Source organism: Pygocentrus nattereri, chromosome 18 (genome assembly GCF_015220715.1).
Source record: "Pygocentrus nattereri isolate fPygNat1 chromosome 18, fPygNat1.pri, whole genome shotgun sequence".
NCBI lineage: Eukaryota > Metazoa > Chordata > Actinopteri > Characiformes > Serrasalmidae > Pygocentrus > Pygocentrus nattereri.
The window spans coordinates 1,585,555-1,607,296 of NC_051228.1; the positions used below are offsets into that span (position 1 = coordinate 1,585,555).

The 21,742-nt window shown below is 43.8% G+C and overlaps 2 protein-coding genes across 2 annotated transcripts in view; both read left to right on the forward strand.

The window, feature by feature from the left end:
• The window catches only part of dgat2 (diacylglycerol O-acyltransferase 2), a 17,817-nt gene extending 7,052 nt beyond the window's left edge, over nucleotides 1-10,765 (forward strand). The window contains exons 5-8 of the mRNA XM_017682524.2: nucleotides 2,324-2,528; nucleotides 4,846-5,020; nucleotides 7,134-7,336; nucleotides 8,258-10,765. Of these exons, the coding sequence (XP_017538013.1) occupies nucleotides 2,324-2,528; nucleotides 4,846-5,020; nucleotides 7,134-7,336; nucleotides 8,258-8,412 (738 nt within the window). The 3' untranslated portion in view covers nucleotides 8,413-10,765. The remainder of the gene's footprint in view (nucleotides 1-2,323; nucleotides 2,529-4,845; nucleotides 5,021-7,133; nucleotides 7,337-8,257) is intronic.
• A 3,742-nt stretch (nucleotides 10,766-14,507) lies between these two features.
• uvrag (UV radiation resistance associated gene) overlaps nucleotides 14,508-21,742 on the forward strand; it is a 171,667-nt gene continuing 164,432 nt past the window's right edge. The window contains exon 1 of the mRNA XM_037547505.1: nucleotides 14,508-14,836. Coding sequence (XP_037403402.1) covers nucleotides 14,723-14,836 — 114 coding nt within the window. The 5' untranslated portion in view covers nucleotides 14,508-14,722. The remainder of the gene's footprint in view (nucleotides 14,837-21,742) is intronic.

A 21,742-nucleotide genomic window follows, 5' to 3' on the forward strand; every position in this document is an offset into this window, starting at 1 on the left:
GTCTCAAGACGAACCTCAGATAACAGCAGATAAACACTCAGAGATACAATATCTGCATTTCTTCAAAGAGCATCTCCATGAAAAGGAGAAAAAGGCCATTTAGGCGAATTAATTGATGATCCAGCATGACTGAGACTTAATACTTTAAGAAGAGTGGCACTTAATGCATTTACACACGCTGTCACGTCAATATCAGAGCGGCCCAATCAGCATCTGGCTTTCAGATAAATAAATGGGTCGTTTAATGTCCTCGTGGTTGCTGTTGTTTTGCACTTTGCCCGGCATCTGTGGACTTTAGTGGGACCGTCCCGACTGCGTCAGTACAAAAAAGCCGAAGAAGACGATTTTAATCAAACTGAGTGAGAGCTGCTGCAAACAAACATGAGCTTCAGATCAGCTCCAGCGCTAAATCTCAAGAAACTTCACACACTAAACTGACTACACTCTTACAAAAGGTGGTTCTTCAAGGGTTCTTTAGTAAAGACAGTGGTTCTAGATAGAACCGTGAACACTCAAGGAACCTTTTGCATGGTCAAATGGCTCTTCAGATTGACGGAGAATGTGTTGTTTATGGTTCTACTCTTGTTACAAGCTTGGCATCCTAATAAGAGAAGAACCCTTTTTGGAAGAATCCCACTAACTGGCCACTTTATTACAAACACCTACCTTGAGCTTCCACTAACTGGCCACTTTATTGGAAACACCCACCCTGAGCTTCCACTAAGTGGCCACTTTATTAGAAACACCCACCTTGTGCTTCCACTAACTGGCCACTTTATTGGAAACACCCACCTTGAGCTTCCACTAACTGGCCACTTTATTGGAAACACCCACCTTGAGCTTCCACTCACTGGCCACTTTATTGGAAACACCCACCTTGTGCTTCCACTAACTGGCCACTTTATCGGAAACACCCACCTTGAGCTTCCACTATCTGGCCACTTTATCAGAAACACCTTCTTTTTGCTTCCACACACTGGCCACTTTATTGGAAACCCCAAACTATATGCTAATCCCACAGAACTGAAGATAACTCTGATCAAACTGTTTAATTATAGAAACCGTTTGGTGGTCAGGTGACAGAGCACAGCAGCCGTGTGACCGCTTAGTCCTGCTTCTTTCATGCGAAACAAAAAAGGACTCTTCTTCTTTGACAGCGGAGAGTTAGATAATCAAAATATCAGATAAAAGTGTCTCTGTGCTTTTATACATCTCAGTTATGTAAGCCTTCCTTGGTTTCCATGCACCCAGAAAATGCAGCAATTAGCACCCGTGCTTAATCTGTTTATTCAGTCTCCGCCACGAGACCAGCTTCTGTTCACCCCTCCATCCCGGCGCTGGACACAGAGCCATTCCCAGCTGACCACATATCTGATAAACACGGTCAGAAGATAAAGAGTAGTTCATTTCATAACGTAGCTTAAAAAGGAAAGGAAGCTAATGCACAATGATTAGCATGGTGCTAACTGCACTGCCTCAAAATAGTTAAAGTGAAATTCCACCTTTTTCCCCAAATTTCTCCATATTCCAGTGTGTGAGGTGTAAACAGAGAGATTCAGAGGGTTTGGTGTGAAACGGTTCAGACGTCTTTACAGTGGTGGTGATGGGAACCAGGCGTCGCCATGACTACAACACAGATATAGACACTTTATTTACCATCCAGAACCACCAGAGAACCTACACGAGTCTTCTGAGCTTATATGGAATGCTGATGATGGAAAACAGTGGAAAATCTGGAATAATGAGTTTTCTTTGGGGACTATTTTGCCGCACAGCGCCCTGCATGTCTCCCTCCACCATGAATGGAGTTGAAGTTCTCTAAACTCTCATAAAACAGCGTCTCAGTCATCAGGCAGTGAATTCAGAACCAGTTCATGTAGGAACTTTCTGTAGGAGCTTTTAGAGGGACGTCTGGTTCCTATCACCACCACTGTGAACGGCTCTGACTCGGGAAGTTTATCTAGAACCGAGCGTTTCACACCAAACCACTCTGAACGACTCTATTCACAGCTTAATGGGTTAATTATGTAGGAATTTTGGAAAATAATCTTTAATAGATGTTATTTATGGGGTTTCTGTGTATCCTAGTTGCTTGTGAGTTGCATTAGCCTCGTAGCTCCAGTGCTAAACCTAACAAAGCAAACTTCAAACGTCAAGCACGTCTCAGCTGGTGGACTGGATTTGGGGGTTTTGTGTATAAATTATTTTTTTATTATACGTTTACATTGTTAGTCTTTAGCTTCCAAGTAACTCAAAATATTGGATGTTTCTCTGCATGTGGATATGAGATGGTTCTCAATAATGCTCTCTGTTTTTTCCAAAGCTCATCAAGACCCATAACCTACTGCCCAGCCGGAACTACATCTTCGGCTATCACCCCCACGGCATCTTCTGCTTCGGTGCTTTCTGTAATTTTTCCACGGAGGCGACGGGATTCTCTAAGAAATTCCCCGGAATCCGTCCATCTCTGGCTACACTTGCTGGAAACTTCCGGTTGCCTCTGCTGAGGGACTACCTGATGTTTGGAGGTGAGGAAACACCTTTATGCTCATACACTGCCTTTTTACATTTAAGCATTTACATTACATTTTAGTGCTTTTATACAACAGTTCTGCAAAGTAAAGCAGCGAAGCAACGTAGCAATCCTGGCACCTAAAGTAGCTCCAGCTCCCGAGAGTGAAGAGACCATCGCAGTTACTCAGCGACTAGTTTGCGTTCGGCATGAAAATGAGCATTGTTATCGCAAATGAAATCACGGCTGTGATTCGGTCGCAGGTACGAGCTGAAGGTGAGTACAGCGGTGTGATCTTATTTAGAACGTACAACCTCCTGGGTTCTATCACTTTTATAGAACGGTTCTTTAATAAAACGAATAAAAGAGTAAAGCAGCCCAGAACATCGTGTCAAACGTGCTTTAACATCATCAATTCCTTCCACCACGAAAAGTAGTGCCCCACTGATTTACATACAAATCCATAAAGCTGAGCGAATATCAGGTTGAGCTCAGTTTTTCCAGATTAACCTGAAGGTGGTTCTGTCTGTAAGTTTATTTCTGGCTCATTCCAGTTTGTTTACATTTGTTGTACATATATATTTGCTCACAGTAAAACATGTGTATGTTAAAATGTCCCGTTACAAAAAATGCATTTAACCCATCCGTGCAGTGAAACACCACATACACACTAGTGAGCACACACACACTAGGGGGCAGTGAGCACACTTGTCCGGAGCGGTGGGCAGCCCTATCCACAGCGCCCAGGGAGCAGTTGGGGGTTAGGTGTCTTGCTCAAGGGCACCTCAGTCATGGACTGTCGGCTCTGGGGATCGAACCAGCGACCTTCCGGTCACAGGGCCAGTTCCCTGACCTCCTAATATATTGTGCAATATATGTGGTGGTGTGAAATATGTGTGCCAAATATATTTAAATGTGCAATATACACACATTTATGGCCATTTTTCAATATTTACACATATGCTTAATATTTAAATATATATATATATATATATATATATATATATATATATATATATATGTTTCCTGTATTACAGGTATTATCTTATAGAAGTTATATAATGAGTCCATATTCTGTTCACTGTATGTGCTAAAGTAGAAACCTGGTAATGGTTAACTGCGTTTCGGTGCTCAGCAACACGGCCTAGAACATTTCTCATCCAATCAGACTGTCTAGAACGTAGACTACACATTATAGCGCGTGCCAAATGAATACATATGCATATAAACGTGTTTGTTTGTTTACGCCTCGTAATCACAGCGTAGAGCCTGAAAAGCAGCAGATAAGCGGTTTCTCAGTCAAGCCCTGCTGTTTCACTGGCTGCAGCAGCAGAACTGTACTCCGCTGTACTGTTCGAGGAGCAGATAAGAGCGTATGAGCTTTGCCCGTTACACTCAGTGCAGATCTGTTTACTCTGCTGTCGATATGTTGGAAGTGTGATGAAACATGTCCTGCGCGATCATTGATTCTGGCAGAGTGTCTCTGCTGTCTGGGGACCTTCTGTAGCGCCATGCGTGCCCATAAAATGACCAGAACAATCTGCTTTTGCAATACAGGCCCGAAGGTTTGATAGGCAAGACTAACTGACCATGAATAATAAAACTGACCATGAACAATTTCGTACAACCAAGAGACGAAGAGAACTGTGATATGTTTAAATATGGTCACCATATAATACCTCAGCATGTTTACATGTTTACATTGTGTATAAATTTCATGATAAATGGCCAAAATGACGTGGAAAGACGTCTGGTTCCATTGACTTACATTAAAAGTAAACTATGTGTTTTCCTTCTCCTGTAAAGTCACCATTTTGGAGATACGAGATTTTGATGTACACACACACACACACACACACACACACACACAGTTAATATGTATATATATATATATATATATATATATATATATATTAACTGTCTTTAATTTATAAGGACTCTTATCATGAAGGGCAGGTCTAGACAGAGACTAGACACATAGCTGGGTGCCAAACAAGCTAGAAACGAGCTTGTTCTTCAAGGGTTCCTTAGCATAGACAACAGTTCTCTATAGAACCATGAACGCTCAAAGAACCATCTGCATGCTGAAAGGGTTCTTTGCATAATGAAATGTTTTTTTGATGAAGAATGTGTTTTATATGTGGTTCTGTTTAGCACCAGAAAGGGTTCTTGTTCCAAGCCTGACATCATAATGACAGCAGAGCCCTTTTTGGTGCTATGTAGAACCATATACAACTCATTGTCCATCAGTCTGAAGAACGACCTGTTAATGTAGATGGTAATGTTGTGATTTCATGAGTGACGTTGGTTTTTTTGTCTCCTCTGGTTTTCAGGAATTTGCCCGGTGAACCGCAACTCTATAGACTACCTGCTCTCCCGCAACGGGACGGGAAACGCCGTGGTCATCGTGGTCGGAGGAGCTGCCGAGTCGCTGGACTGCGCACCAGGGCTCAACTCCGTCACTCTGAAGAACCGCAAAGGCTTTGTGAAGCTGGCTCTGCAGAAAGGGTAAGAAAACAGAACAAGACCATGAAAAAGAAAAGAAAAACAGACAAAGTGTTTCGTGCAAGTGGTTCATTTTTCTGCGTGAGGAACACATTTCACAGAAGATGACGCAGAATCCTCAAAAAAATCCCTGTGTTCAGTCAATGAGTCACTCTTTCCCGTTATTCCAGCTTCTTGTCAGGAGACTCACCTTCAGTTCCTCAAACAATCTGCAGACACGCCTCCAAAGCTCAGTCTTAGAAGTTAGTTTAGCGTGTTATTATTAGAGAAATGTATAAAGGCTTTTCCTTCCTGATGAGGCAAACTTAAAAATGAAAAATTCTGAATTAAAAACTTTTTCAGAGCACAGCTTTGAAATTTTTAATAAAATGAATAGACAATTCAAACCAGGTGAGTTGGTGAGTTTCTTCTTCATGGAGCACCACTTTCCATTTTTCATAGATTGAGAAAAGGTGGTACAACAATGAACATCTTGTTTGATGTGTGGAAATTGGGCTGGAAAGCAGATGATAATGATTGGCTGAAAGGGGTGATTGCATTTGGGCCAAAGACCACAGTGAGGTGGAAGTAGCTGCATTTGCAGGTGTGGCAAAATCCCAGTTTATGGGAAATTCTCACCAGAATTGTGGCTGAAAGACAAAACTGACAGGGGCTGCTGTCAAACAAATTTGGATATTCAAGGATTTGTTCTGACAGCAGTGGTCTTGTTGCTGGAAGAAAACCTCGTATCTCCAAAATAGTAACTTTACAGAAGAAGGAAAAAACTTACTGCACTTTTAATGTAAGTCAATGGAACCAGACGTCTTTCTATCATTTTAGGTCATTTATTTTGGTCCATTCATTATGAATTGGCTTTTTCAGAAAACTGAAAAACATCAAAATGGACTTTATAGGATTGTATAATTCATATATATATCAATCACATCATTGTTGGAAGAAAACCTCATTTTTGATATTTTTCTGTTTTTGTCATAATCTGAAAGGCCTGTTACCTTTTATATTGTATGTAAATTCCATGATGAATGGACCAAAATAAATGACCTAAAATGACTCGGAAAGACGTCTGGTTCCATTGACTTACATTAAAAGTGCAGTATGTTTTTCACTTCTCCTGTAAAGTTACTATTTTGGAGATACGAGGTTTTCGTTCTGACAGCAGCGACATGTGACCTATAGAATCCTATAAAGTCCTATTCCATCCACACATTAGAAGATACACAGGATCACTGTTCACTGAATTTGAGGACAGAATGTAGGTTATATTTGTGTGTTTAGTGTCTTCTTGGCAGTGGACGGTAGAGACCAGGTGACTCAGCACAAACTGCAGCCGGGGGGGCACGAGTACCTGAGCAGGGCGACTCAGCGCAGGACTGTACACTCACAATCAAAAGTGTGGAATCAGCCGCCATTCGATTTTATTATATTACATTCTATACAGTAATAACGTCGACAATGTGTGGATTCAAATATTTAAAACTATTTGATGAGTTTTATTCAGTATTTCAGGAATTGTGGGAACAAGAAGTCAATAATTATTAACGATATATTTAAATTCATTATTGTCAAGTTATCTGCTTTGACATTTGTTTCTGAGGGTGCTGTTATTTACCGATTCCGACCGATTGTCCGAAAGCTGTGTGTGTGCGTGGGATAGATCTGGTTTCTTTACAGTGAGAAGGTAGAGACGTTCTAATGGAGGTTCCACTCTGCAGTGAGAACTTGCATGACCATTAAACGGTTCTTAGTGCAGGGCGGTGTTCATATTCCACACAGGCTTAGACATTAACCGTAAGATGGACAATGAGTGGAGATACAAGAAGCACTCAGTACTTGGTGTTTATATATATATACTTTAAATGTACTTTAAACCTACACCAAAAGGTTCTTTAGGGACTCTTGAGTGGCTCCTCTACGGCATCACTCCAAAGAACCCTTTTTGCCACCGAGGAACCACCAGTTTTTTAAAGAACGTTAAGTGTGAAGAACAATGTAAAAGTTCTATCCGCTGTATTCCAAGATTTTCCAATAAATTTCCATTTATTTTTAAGAGTGTTTGTGGAAAACCTGTTCATACTTCTCATCACTGACCGTTGCTGGCCGTCTGTGTGTCCCTCAGAGCTGACCTGGTGCCCGTGTACTCGTTTGGGGAGAACGAGGCGTATAAGCAGGTGATGTTTGCGGAGGGCTCGTGGTGGAGGCACGTCCAGCGCAGGCTGCAGAAGCTGCTGGGTTTCGCTCCCTGTCTGTTCCACGGCTGCGGGTTCTTCTCGTCCGAGAGCTGGGGCATGGTTCCCTACTGCAAGCCCATCAACACCGTCGGTGAGACATCAGCAGTGAAGCCTAGCAGAGAAGCTTCCAGCAAAATGTGATAACTTCAGCCCCGCCTCCAAAACGTCTGATTTCTGATGATGTCACTGTGCACCAGCGGGTGGGATGAAATGATATCGACCAATAATATCACATTTCCACAAATGTCCCCTGCTAGAAACCTCGTATCTCCAAAACGGCAACTTTACAGGAGAAGGAAAAAACCTACTCTACTTTTAATGGAAGTCAATGGAACCGGACGTCTTTCCAAGTCATTTTAGGTCATTTATTTTGGTCCATTCATCATGAAATTTGCACAACATGTAAAGGACAACAGGGATTTTCAGATTAGGTCAAAAACTGAAAAAAGTCCAAAATGGAGATACGAGGTTTTCTCATGAAAAAAGTGATATGTTGGGCCAGAGTGACCAGCTAAACCAGAACCACACCAGCACTAGACGAGCATAGCTCAGAGAACCTCCCTGGTACTGTATCTCATGCATTAATACATGCATTCGTGTGAAAATAAGATAAGACTTTAAGACCCCCGACCTCAAAAATGTGCTTTTTAAAATCCTCGTTTGGATGGTTTATTATGAAAGCTGCATATATAAGCTCTTCCTCGGCAGGGCCATAGAGCATGTGTCCCTCTCACTAAACTAAAGATGGTTCTTCAAGGGCTCTTTTGTACAGAAAATGGTTCCGTGTAGAACCATGGACACTCGTTTCAACGTTATGTTTACATTTGATGAAGTCACTTTTAGTCGGGTAGATTTGATGTTTTTACGTCTTTAGCTTCATTAGTAATTCGGTGTCTGTCTAATTAGCTGGATCTTATGTCTTTGGAACTGATCCCAGTGTGAAATTGATTGAAGTAGTAACAATATATTATATTATAATATTCTGATCTGTCCGCGAATGCTTCTCTTCCAGTTGGAGAGCCGATCACAGTGGCCAGGGTCGAGGATCCGACTCCGGACATGATCGACATGTACCACAGCATGTACATCAACTCGCTCACTACGCTGTTCGACAAATACAAGACGCGCTTCGGCCTGAAAGAGACCGACTATCTGCTGGTCCGCTGAGAAACGGCACGACGGAGCTGTGGACGCTACGCCAGAGGAGGGCCCGGCCCAGAGGAGGCCGAAAGAACCGATTTCTCTTCTAAGACGGACAGAACGTTATTGTCACTTAGGCCTTCGGCTGGCGTCACTTCCACTGTCAGATTTCCCTATAAATCCGAATATGCTTCCCATTCAAGCTCTTAAAACCCCCCAACTCAAAGACTTACACCGTCTGGGAAGAGACTCACTTACACAGCGGTGTGTAATTCTGTATCCTTGCCACTAGGTGGCACTATTCAGTAACAGGCTACTACATAAACTTCTGGATGTTAGTTCACAGTATACTCTCAAACAGCGATGATCCGCATCCGTAAACCGTGTTTGTACTCATAGACGATGATGAGCAATCAGTCACAACCATCTTTTTGGGGTAATTTCTATCATTTTTGTCCCTTTTTTTGATTGTAAATGTGAAAGCAACCTGCAACCCCCCCCCCACAACTGCCCCCCGCCCCCCACACGACCCCTTTAAGTTATTTTTATACTTTTGCACAAACAATGCAGTATAAGAGCCGCCTTACAGACACAGTGATGAGGTTCTTTAGACGGTGCTCCAGCCTGCTGTGAATACAGGAGCTATATTCATTAACCCTCTACTGCATGCGTGATGAAAGCAATTTAATAACCTCACTGTCTCACATAAAACCATCTTTGATTATTAAATCATATCATGATAAAATAATATATAACGGCTATTGATAATCGGTCCCGGGAATTAAGCTCAAAACCCTTTTAGAGGTTGAGCAGGGATCCTTTTGGGGTGTGTTGCCTTGAGGCAACATTGTGAGACAACGGGAAGAAACGACATAGAGCCGTGTTCCCTGAAGTGGGGAGGCCTGGCTTGTAATGGGCTAAATCCATTTGACTGCCAGACATTGTTGCTTCTAGGCAACGAACATGTTTCAGTAAATTCTTATAACAAGGAATTTGATACTGAGCGCTAGAGGGAGGTTTAAACGTTCCCAGTAAAAGACCGTCTGTGCTTCTTACTCACTTATTCATACTCTCTATTGCAGTCTTTAAGTATGTGTAATGTTATGGTCAAGTCGGGAATAAGAGCGCTCCGGCCTCCGTATGCCAGGTCACAGCTAATTAGTTCTAAGTTAAGCTTTAATTATAGGACTTTCAATCACTTTTGGTTCCCATTAAGTTCAAGTGACACTTTTTAATCCCACAAACGGGAAAATTTCACCTCCTCATTTAACCCATCCGTGCAGTGAAACACCACACACACACACACACACACACACACACACAAGGACACCACAGCGATGGATTGTCGGCTCTGGGGATCGAACTGGCGACCTTCCGGTCACTGGGCACCCTGACCTCAAGTCCACAACTGCCCCACACACAACTGTTATTTAATTTGACACTTTCCTTGGAAACTTTGATCTCCAACCATCCCTGAGATGTATTCTTTCTCGCCGGCGTACTTCGCTCTTCGAGGATCTAAAACCCCTTTCAGTGCCCTGCCTGTGTCTGGGTCAGAGGTTCTCCTTCCCGCAAGCGTTAGGCCTGTGTTCTGCTGAGACCCGTCGGCCTCAGCTCTATGACTGTAACTTTATTTCACTCATTTCTAAATGATTTTTACAAAACTTTTGTTAAGCTGTGATTGAAGGACACATTTCTTCAGACTTTCTGACAGTAAAGTGAGGAAAATGAGTTTGTTGCCCTGAGGCAACATCGTGTCTTCGAGGGTTAATAATCCACGCCTTGTTGCGCAAACGGAAAAGTGGTCCCATCCTTCACTCAGGCTGATTAGCAGGTGACATGAAGTTGGGAAAGACATCGAATTTCCTGAAGATGGAGAGAGAACGTTCATGTAAAGATGGTACGTGGAAGCAGATGATCTGAATGAACCTCCGTTCTCATGTCGAATCACTGAACTGATTATTTATTGAGACCACACTCTTAAAAATGGTTCATTAGGGTTCTTTAGTGGAGTCGGTGGTTTGACCTAGAACCATGAACTCTCCAAGGACCATGCTCATGCTTAAACGGTTCTTTGCCAGGTGAAACGGTTCTTCGGATCGATGGAGAACATGTCCTAATTGGTCTATGTAGCACCAAAGAGGGCTCTTCTACTGCATACGCTGTCAAGCTCAACCAACCAACAGAAGAACCCTTTTTATTGCTACATAGAACCATATACTGCACATACTCCACCTGGAGAACCATTTCACCATGGAAAGAACTATGCAAATGGTTCTTTCAGTGTTCATGGTTCTATAGAGGACCATTGTGCTTCCTAAAGAACCATCCGAACCACCTTTTGAAGAACAAAGTGGTTCTTCTGGGGTTCTTCAGTAAAGAAGAACCATGAACGCTCCAAGGGCCAGGTGCATGCTTGAACGGTTCTCAACACAGTGAAATGGTTCTTCAGATTGATGGAGAAAGCGCTATATGTAGCACCAAAGAGGGTTCTTCTGTTGCGTACGGTGTCAAACGTGTAACAACAGAAGAGCCCTTTTTGGTGCTATATAGAACCATATCTCACATGTTCTCCTTCAGAAGAACCATTTCACCACGCAAAGAAGCATTTAAGCATGCAAACACTTCTTTGAGTGTGCACGGTTCTGTATAGGACCAACGTCTTTACTAAAGAACCCTTGGAGAACCACCTGTTTTAGGAGTGTATGCTGAAGTAACCACTGCTGTCTTTTCTCCGATTATTTTTTTCTTCGATTATTTTATAAACTACGAGCAAAATAAACACAAATAACAGAAAGAAATGAGAGAAAATGGTGATGTTGCTTCATAAGGGCGTCGGAAACACAGCAAAGGCAAACAGAGCAGCGGCCTTGTTTGATTTGGCCGCACACGGCCGCCTGAGTGTCCCGCAGAAAGCGCTCTTATTGACCTATGACTGACCGGGCTGCGCAGGAACGCTCAGTATCCCTCCTCTAACAGCTTTCCACAGCGCACGGACGCATGGAGCCGGCGGTCAGAAGCTTCGGGCCGTTCTTGTTTTGACGCTCTGTGATTGCTGTGAAGTGAAGTGCTCCAGCGGCCGTTCAGAGCCAGCCGGCCTCCTCTGCGCTGCCCGACTCTCTAAATTAAACTTTTGTATGTTTGTAGAATAAACGGTGTGTAAAACTACAGAACCCTGTGCCTCCTTCTTCACACAGACCACACGCAGACCACACGCAGACCACACGCAGACCACACGCAGACAGACCACACACAGATCACACGCAGACCACACGCAGACCGCAGACAGACCACACACAGATCACACGCAGACCACACACAGACCACACGCAGACCACACGCAGACCACACACAGACCACGCACAGACCACACGCAGACCACACGCAGACCGCAGACAGACCACACACAGATCACACGCAGACCACACACAGACCACGCGCAGACCACACGCAGACCACACGCCGACCACACGCAGACCACACACAGACCACACGCAGACCACACGCAGACCACACGCAGACCACACGCAGACAGACCACACACAGATCACATGCAGACCACACGCAGACCACACGCAGACCGCAGACAGACCACACACAGATCACACGCAGACCACACACAGACCACACGCAGACCACACGCAGACCACACACAGACCACGCACAGACCACACACAGACCACACGCAGACCACACACAGACCACGCACAGACCACACGCAGACCACACGCCGACCACACGCCGACCACACGCAGACCACACAGCCTTCCACCCGAAGAACGCCAATAAAAACGATGATGTGCAAATCATTTAAAGGAGCTCATTTACATATATACACCTACTCAGCCTACAGCCAATCAGAACAGAGGCTGGAAAACGCTCATTGAGAAAATAATTATGAGTGTTTCTCCGCTCACTGTTCACTCTATCAGCTCCACTGACCCTTCAGTTCCACTCTGTAGTTCTATCCATCTGTTTCTCTGATACTCTGTTACCCTGTTGGTGGTGTGTTAGTGTGTGTTGTGCTGGTGCGAGTGGATCAGACACAGAAGTGCTGCGTGAAGTTTTATACACTGTGTCCACTCACTGTCCACTCTATTAGACACTCCTACCTTGTCGGTCCACCCTGTAGATGTAAAGTCAGAGACAACAGCTCATCTGCTGCTGCACAGTTTGTGTTGGTCATCCTCTAGTCCTTCATCAGTGGTCACAGGACCTGCCCACAGGACGCTGCCCACAGGACGCTGCCCACAGGACGCTGTTGGCTGGATGTTTCTGGTCGGTGGACAATTCTCAGTCCAGTAGAAACACTGAGGTGTTTAAACACTCCAGCTGCACTGCTGTGTCTGATCCACTCAGACCAGCACAACACACAGTGACACACCACTACCACGTCAGTGTTACTGCAGTGCTGAGAATGACCCACCACCCAAATAGTACCTGCTCTGTGAGGGTCCATGGGGGTCCTGACCACTGAAGAACAGGGTAACAGAGTATCAGAGAAACAGATGGACTACAGTCTGTAACTGTAGAACTACAGAGTGGAACTGAACGGTCAGTGGAGCTGATAAAATGTAGACGTGGTGGAAAATTGTGTAAATTTAACTTTTTTGCCAAACAATTCCTTTAATTACTCAAAGACATTTGTCACCAGGATCCCACATGATTCGCTTATTAACACTGAAGGAAAACGGTGTGAATATATTCACATAAGGTGCAATTGGGTTTTATGGAGCCCTATAAGTTGACACAGTGCTTATTTTTTAATAAGAGGTGGCCACAAGTTAATGCATTGAGTACACAAATGACTATTGAAGCCAGAAACGAGTACATTAAGGCCACAAATGAATATACTGAAACCTCAAACTACTACAGAGGACATGAAATAATATATTTATGCCACACATGAATATACTGAGGTCACAAATTCATTTATTGAGGCCACAAGTTTCACAAAATGAGAAACAATAAAGTGTGTGCGTAAGGTGGCATCACCGTCTCCTACACATCAGCCGACGGCTCAGCGTCGTCTGAACCGCTCGACTCGAGAGGTGGAGATATTTATCAGCTCATCATCACGAGGAGGAAACGCGATGCTGCCCTCTAGTGGACCACAGTGGGTTTAGCAGCGCCCGTTAGGTTCGCACGCAAAACGTTCTCGTCTTTCTTTCTTTCTTTCTTTCTTTCTTTCTTTCTTTCATAAAATATGAAATAAGAAATAATATTTTTCTTCATTTGAATGCATTCGACTTTCATTTTTTTACGTGAGCACAGGATAATTGTTTCAATAAAGTAGTTTTTTTATTGTCCAGCACAGTTTAATTTGAAATCTGTAAAATGTTAAATATTGTTATTCATATAATAATAATAATATAACAACAATAATAAAAATAGTATAATAATCCATCCATCCATCCATTTTCTAAGCCTCTTCTCCGTCAGGGTCACGGGGGGGTGCTGGATCCTATCCCAGCAGTCTTTGGGCGGAAGGCAGGATACACAATGGACAGGTCACCAGTCCATCGCAGGGCATAGTATAATAATAATAATAATAATAATGATAACAGCAACAATAATAAAAATAATATAATAATAATAATAATAGTAATGAAAATAATAATGATAAAAATAATGATAATGATAATAATAATAGCAATCATAATAATAATAACAGCAGCAATAATAAAACATAATATAATAATAATATTAATAATAATAATAATGATATTAACAATAATTTAAAAATAATAACAATGCTAATGATAATAATAATAATAATAATGATAATGATGATACAAATAATAATGCTAATAATAATAGTAGTAGTAATAATAATGATAATAATAATAATAACAACAGCGTTGTGTTTAGTTTTATGGGCTGTCGTTGTTATGGTGACGCAGGCTACTTTTATTATCCTCTTTTTTAAATTCCATAATAACAGTCACGTTATCTCCTTTTCCACTTCCTCATATTTCGCTCAGCACGAGTTCTCCAACGCCACTTCCCCGCCCCCCGTCTCTTTGATCGACAACCGAAGAGCCAATCACCGTCGAGCGTCGCGCATCTCTCGCCGATCGACAGGCGCAGGAGCCAATCAGCGTGGCGCGGAGGCTGTCCGGGCGAGCTGGGTCCAGTAATGGCTACCTAAGCGGCGGACTCTGACTTTGTTTATATCGGCGCTTGGAGCCGCGGAGCCGCTGAGACTCGGAGCCGCGGAGCCGCTGAGACCTCCTCCCCGTTTCCGCTTTAGTGTTTATCTCGGGCTGATTTATACAGCTGCGCGCTCAGGCCGCGGGGTGCGCCGTGCGGAGGCCCTGATGGTGCCGATTTAAGGATGAACTCGGTCTGGGATCTGGCGGTCTCCTCCGCGGCGGCCAGCAGCGGCGGCGGCAGCCCGGCAGCGGCCGCCTCCTCTCGGGCTCTGCATGTGGAGCTCACCTCGCAGCAGGTACGGAGCGGAGGAGAACCGGGCGCTGCGCTGTCCGGGTTCTCCTCCTCCTCCTCCTCCTTCTCCTTCTCCTCCTTCTCCTTCTCCACTGTCACATGGCAGCATGAGCCGGGCCTGCAGCTGCTCCAGCGGGCAGTGCACTCTCTAAAACAGGGTTCTTCAAGGGTTCTTTAGTAAAGGCAACGGTTCTGTTCTTAACTGTAGAACAGTTGGCATGCTTGGCGTGGTGAAATGGATCTTCAGACTGTTCTGGTTCTATGTAGAACCTCTTTGGTTCTGTATAGCTCTATAGCCTCTGTTACAGTGTCAACAGAGGAACCCTTTTGGTGCTGTAGAACCAACCACCACATGTTCTCCATCAGTCTGAAGAACCATTTAAGCATGCAGACGGTTCTTTGAGTGTTTATGGCTTCATAAAGAACCCTTGGCGTTATTAAAGAACCCCTGAACCATCTTTTAAAGAGTGTTTAGAACCACTTCATGGTTAAATGGTTCCTCAGACTGATGCAGAATGTTATATATGGTTCCATATAGAACATGTTTGAGAATGGATTAATATAGAACCTCTTTGGTTCTGTATAGCTCTAGAAAGGCTTCCTCTGTTGCTAGTGTCAACAGAGGAACCCTTATGGTGCTGAAGAACCAAACACCACGTTCTCCATCAATCTGAAGAACGATTAAAGCGTGCAGACGGTTCTTTGAGTGTTTATGGCTTCATAGAGAACCCTTGAACCATCTTTTTAAAGGGTGTTTAGAACCAGTTCATGGTTAAGTGGTTCATTGCATGGTGAATTGGTTCCTCAGACTGATGCAGACTGTTATATATGGTTCTAGATAGAACATGTTTGAGAATGGATCTGTAGAGCACCACAGAGGTTCTGCTATTGTTATGATGTGCGTGTGAAACCATATACATCACGTTCTCCATCAGTCTTAAGACTGATTTCACCATGCAAAGAACCATTTAAACATGCATATGGTGCTGTGGTTCTAAGTAGAACCACCTTTTTTTAATACATGTATGCTGGTGCAGGAGGAAATCACCCCAAGCTGTGTTCCGGCCTTCCCAAAGCAGAGCTGGAAAACATCACCACTGGTGTCATGTTCTGTCTGGGGCAGTTATAGACTGACTTTACCTGAAAGAACCCAAAGTGCCGTTCAGCTGGTATTGATAAACCTTTGCTAGAATGGTTCCGGTCATTTTGCTGATCCATAGCTTTCTCAAAGAGTTAAAGGTGAACTTCATTCAGAGAGGTTTGGTGTGATTCAGAGCCGTTCCCAGTGGTGGTGATGGGAACCAGGCGTCCCCCTCTAAAAGCTCCTCACAGTGGTGGTGATGGGAACCAGACGTCCCTCTAAAAGCTCCTACAGAAAGTTCCTACATGAACTGGTTCTGAATTCACTGCCTGATGACTGAGACGCTGTTTTATGAGAGTTTAGAGAACTTCAACTCCATTCATGGTGGAGGGAGACATGCAGGGCGCTGGGCGGCAAAATAGTCCCCAAAGAAAACTCAGTATTCCAGATTTTCCACTATTTTCCATCATCAACATATAAGCTCAGAAGACTCGTGTAGGTTCTCTGGTGGTTCTGGATGGTAAATAAAGTGTCTATATCTGTGTTGTAGTCATGGCGACGTCTGGTTCCCATCACCACCACTGTAAAGACGTCTGAACCACTTCACACCAAACCCACTCTGAGTCAAATCTGATTACACCGAATTAGATAGGAATTTATGGATAACGGGTAGAATTCCCATTTAAAGCTTTGTGTCAGCTCAGAGGAACCTTAACGTTCGTACTTAACGTCGTGAAAAATATGAAGTTTACTCATAAACCTCGATAATGAAGAAGAGTGCAGCTTTGAATGAGCTGATATAAGCGTTTAAAAGAGAGACGTGTAAGGAACAAACGTCTGACATAACTGTCCCTGTCAGTTAGGTGGGGAAAAGTATCTCGAGATCTCAAAATAAAGCTTTATCGGAGCTCCGTCGCTGTTTTTGTAGCTTGTCTGAATCACTATTAGAGCTACTGGTGTAAACAACTGTCACTGTCCTCTTAGCTTAGCATAGCAAGCTAGCGGCTCGGGATTTGTTAGGCGAAGCTTCTTGTTCGAATTTCCCCGTTCCACCTTAAATAGCGCCGCGCTTACGTTCTGGCGACTGATGTCGTTACATGTAACCGCCGCGCCGTTTAAGGTGGAACGGGGAAATTCTCAGACGATGCTAGCGAACGGGAAGCTAACGTCAGCCTCGTATTTACTAGCCGAATCGGGTCTGACTGAATAAACCGATAAACGAGCAAATAAACGGTTTTTAAATCACTTCTTTGGGGTAATTTGGGTTTTAAGTGACGCTAAACTTGTGGAGTTAAACTTCACTTTCCTGTGTGACAGCAGCAAAATGAGCATGCTAGCGTGTTAGCGTGTTAGCCAAAGCGCTAAGCCATAATGTTTTGAGATTCTGAGGCGGCAGATGTCGGTGCTTCAGTTTAAAACTCTCTTTCTGCTGGAAAACGTTAATTTCCCCCTAATTATGTGTTAAATTAGGCTTGCAGTGAGTGAATGAATGAATGCAGGGATCTGCAAACTGATCTCAGTTTGACAGCAAAGCTCCCCAGTACCTAAAAGTGCTATATCAAGCCTGTTTAAAGGGGATTTCCACTCATTTTTCAAAATGCCTGTATAATTCAGTCATTGCGATGTAAACCGAGTCATTCAGAGTGGTTTGGTGTGAAGTTATTCATTGTAGAGACATTCATCAACTTGGATGTCTTTACAGTGGTGGTGATGGGAACCAGGGGTTGCTATGTGGACAGTGCAAACATAGCCGTCTTCTTTACCATCCAGAACCGGTGAACGTACACGAGTTCTACGTGTGGTGTTGAGGATGGTAAACTTAAATTATTTTTATTGTGGACTATTTTGCCTCACAACACCCTGCATGTACGGATAAACTTGCCCATATTAGGCCAAATCCTTCATTTCTGAACTACTGTAAAACGTCTGTGAGGAGCTTTTAGAGGGGGATGTCTGGTTCCTATCACCACCACTGTGAACGGTTCTGACTCGGTTAAGTTTATCTAGAACAGAGCGTTTCACACCAAACCGCTCTGTTTAAATCTTAACCGTCTAATTCCGCAGGTAATTTGAACAGGAGTTCTCTGTCGTTAAACTACTCGGCTCAGACCTTTTATTTGTAGGCATTTTAGGCATTTTCACTGTGATTAATGTAAGCTGGGGTGTGTATGTGGAGTAGTTATTCATATACTTAAGCATTTGAGGTTTCGGTGGTTAGCTTGGGGTACAGTAAAACATTTTAGAGCCAGCTTAGTTAACTACTTTGGGTACAACAGCTGTAGGCCACTCAAAGCAAATGAGGTGAAATGGTGTTTCGTGCATCATTTGCGACTGTGGTTACTTTCTTTTCTCTTTTCTGATGCCAGTGCTCCTCTTGTTGCTGTGGAAATGGTTTTAATTAGGGGGTTTTCTCAACCTGTGTTTTCTGTTAAGGCTGAAGAAGGTCGTCTTCGATTTCCCCACAACCAAAAAGTGAGGCCCCCTTGATCACGTTCTGCATGGCAGGTGAAACAAACGGTGAAAGTCACAAGTTTCTTCCTCAGGAAGCGGCATCACCGACTCATGCAGCTTTGGGGGTCATATGAGATGAAGTCCCAGTAGACTTCCACGTGTTATCACACTCACTTCAAGGGGAACTCCCTAGATAAACTTAGAGTCAGAACCGTTCACAGTCGTGGTGATAGGAACCAGACGTCCCTCTAAAAGCTCCCACAGAAAGTTCCTACATGAACTGGTTCTGAATTCACTGCCTGATGACTGAGATGCTGTTTTATGAGAGTTTAGAGAACTTCAACTCCATTCATGGTGGAGGGAGACATGCAGGGCGCTGTGCGGCAAAATAGTCCCCAAAGAAAACTCATTATTCCAGATTTTCCACTGTTTTCCATCAACATTCCATATAAGCTCAGAAGACTCGTGTAGGTTCTCTGGTGGTTCTGAATGGTTAATAAAGTGTCTATATCTGTGTTGTAGTCATGGCGACGCCTGGTTCCCATCACCACCACTGTAAAGACGCCTTTCACACGTCCCGTTATAACAGGCTTTACTGTCACCTAGTCAGTGTGGGCTGCACAGTACTTCATGTTTTTAATCGTTATTGCAATATTGGCATTTGTAATACAGATATTGTCCAATGACTGTGTATAATTACAGTGGGTGGCGCTGTCGCCTCACTGCAAGAAGGGCCTGGGTTTGACTCCCCGGCTGGGCGATCGGGGTCCTCTCTGTGCATGTTCTCCCTGTGTCTGTGTGCCTCCCACAGTCCAAAAACATGCGGTCAGGGCAACTGGACAAGCTAAACTGCCCCTGGGTGTGGGTGTGGGTGTGTGTGTGTGTATGTCTGTCTGTCTGCCGTGCGATGGACTGTGACCTGTCCAGGGTGTATCCTGCCTTCCGCCCCAATGACCTTTGGCATAGACCCCAGCTCCCCAGGTGACCCAGAAGGATAAGCGGCTTAGAACGTGTGTTGTGACCATCCAGCTCTGGATGAGTTTCTGCGTTTGAGATTTTGGGAACAGTCTGTTCGTCATGTTGTAGTACTGTTTGAATTTCCCAGACAGTTCTCTACACCCTTAAAAATGGTTCTTAAAGGGTTCTTTAGTTAAGACGGTGGTTCTATATAATACCAAGAACACTCAAAGAACAGTTTGCATGCTTAAATGGTTCTCTGCATGGTGAAATGGTTCTTCAGGCTGATGGAGAATGTGTTGTGTAGGAGTATTTTTAATAAAGACCCATGTATGACGTTCTCCATCTGAAGAACCACCTCACCATGCAAAGAACATTTCAGCATGCAAATGCTTCTTTGAGAGTTGTGGTTCTGTATAGAAGCATTGGTTTTACTGAAGAACCCTTGAAGAACCATCTTTAAGACTGTGTATTAAACGCTGTGTAGTGAGAGTGAATGAGTTTGTGAAGGTGTTCATGTTGTTTTTGCTTTCAGAGGGTTTGGTGTGAAGTGGTTCAGACGTCTTTACAGTGGTGGTGATGGGAACCAGACGTCGCCATGACTACAACACAGATATAGACACTTTATTTACCATCCAGAACCACCAGAGAACCTACACGAGTCTTCTGGGCTTATATGGAATGTTGATGATGGAAAATAGTGGAAAATCTGGAATACTGAGTTTTCTTTGGGGACTATTTTGCCGCACAGCGCCCTGCATGTCTCCCTCCACCATGAATGGAGTTGAAGTTCTCTAAACTCTCATAAAACAGCGTCTCAGTCATCAGGCAGTGAATTCAGAACCAGTTCATGTAGGAACTTTCTGTAGGAGCTTTTAGAGGGACGTCTGGTTCCCATCACCACCGCTGGGAACGGCTCTGACTCTGTAAGACTATCTAGAACAGAGGGTTTCACACCAAACCGCTCTGAACCGCTTATGTGGAAATTTTGAAAACTCACAGTTCCCCTTTAAACTCCCCAGACGTTGGGTTCCTATCACCACCACTGTGAACAGCTCGGCCACCCATGGATATTATTGATTCAGTTAATTAGATTAATACATCACAAGATGTACCGCAGTCAGAGAATGATGGCAGTAGCCGTGTTTTGTTTACATCATGCAGACTTTTTACTCTATCTGTTCTTTACTAAATGCAGTGGTTCTGTTAGAGCCATGCGTTCTGTATGGAAACATTTGCATGTGTAAATAGTTCTTTTCATGTTGTGATAGTTCTTGAGATTGATGGAGATTTGTGTTCTATACGATTCTACGTAGAATCTTTGGAATTGGTTCCGTGAAGCACCAAAGAGGGCTAGAACAGCCCGGTTAATAAACAGTTTCTACCCACAGGCTGTCAGGCTTCTGAACAAGCTGTGAAGCTGTGGGTCCGTCCCCAACATTTCACTTGGTTGCTCTGTCAGTATAATAATAATAATAATAATAATATCATCTCTGCTATGGATAATAACACCTTAACACTGAGCCACGTTATAGAACAATAACACTGAGTCACTTAAGCCCCTTTAAAATGTATATTGTCTCTGTTTTGTGTGTATTTCTCTATATTTTTGTGTATATTTCATATATTTCAGTTTGTTTTTCTTGTATTGTATTTTTGCTGTGTTTGCCTTCTGTGGAGTGACTGTCTGAGCCTCACCACAAGCATTTCAATGCATCAACGTCCTAAAACGTCTCGTAATAGACCTGACGTGGCAGCAGTAGAGCCCTGTTTGATGCACCTTCTCAGTCAGTCTGAGTGAACATTTCACCTTCCAGTGAACCGTTAAGTCGTTCTGTGTAGAGCTTATGATTCTAGTAGAACCGTTCCCTTTACTGCGACGCCCATGAGGAAGCATCTTTATGAAGGTTGGGGTTTATTTTCTCTGGTGCTGAATGCGACTGGACGGAAGGACCTGCTGTGTTTGTGTCTCCGCCCTGCTCGGTCGGGTCAGGAGCCTCTTTGAAGTCTCCAGAATGGATTTTGTGCCACTTCTTTTCAGACCATGATGCAAATCTGCTCTTTTTCCAGGGCGTCCAGTGACGTGTGGGGGGGTAGTAGGGGAAAGTGGTCGGGGGGGTGTTGACTGAATAGAATGAGGTTTTGTTTCAGGGGCTGATAATCCTATAGGGAGACCCGTGACTTAGATTTGGGCCTTAAGCATTAAGGCAGCCAGTCCACGCTGGTCAGGTGGGGCTGAACTTTCACAGGCACACACTGCATTCAGTCTGGCCTTAGTATTAACCCTTTCACGTCCCGCTCCGTTCCCATTGGTGGAAAGTCATGAAAGGCCGCTAGCTCTGTTCTGTTCTTCTCTGTTCTCTGCTCTGCTGTTGTCACACTGTCAATCTAATCATAGAACCATTTCCTTTACTAAAGAAC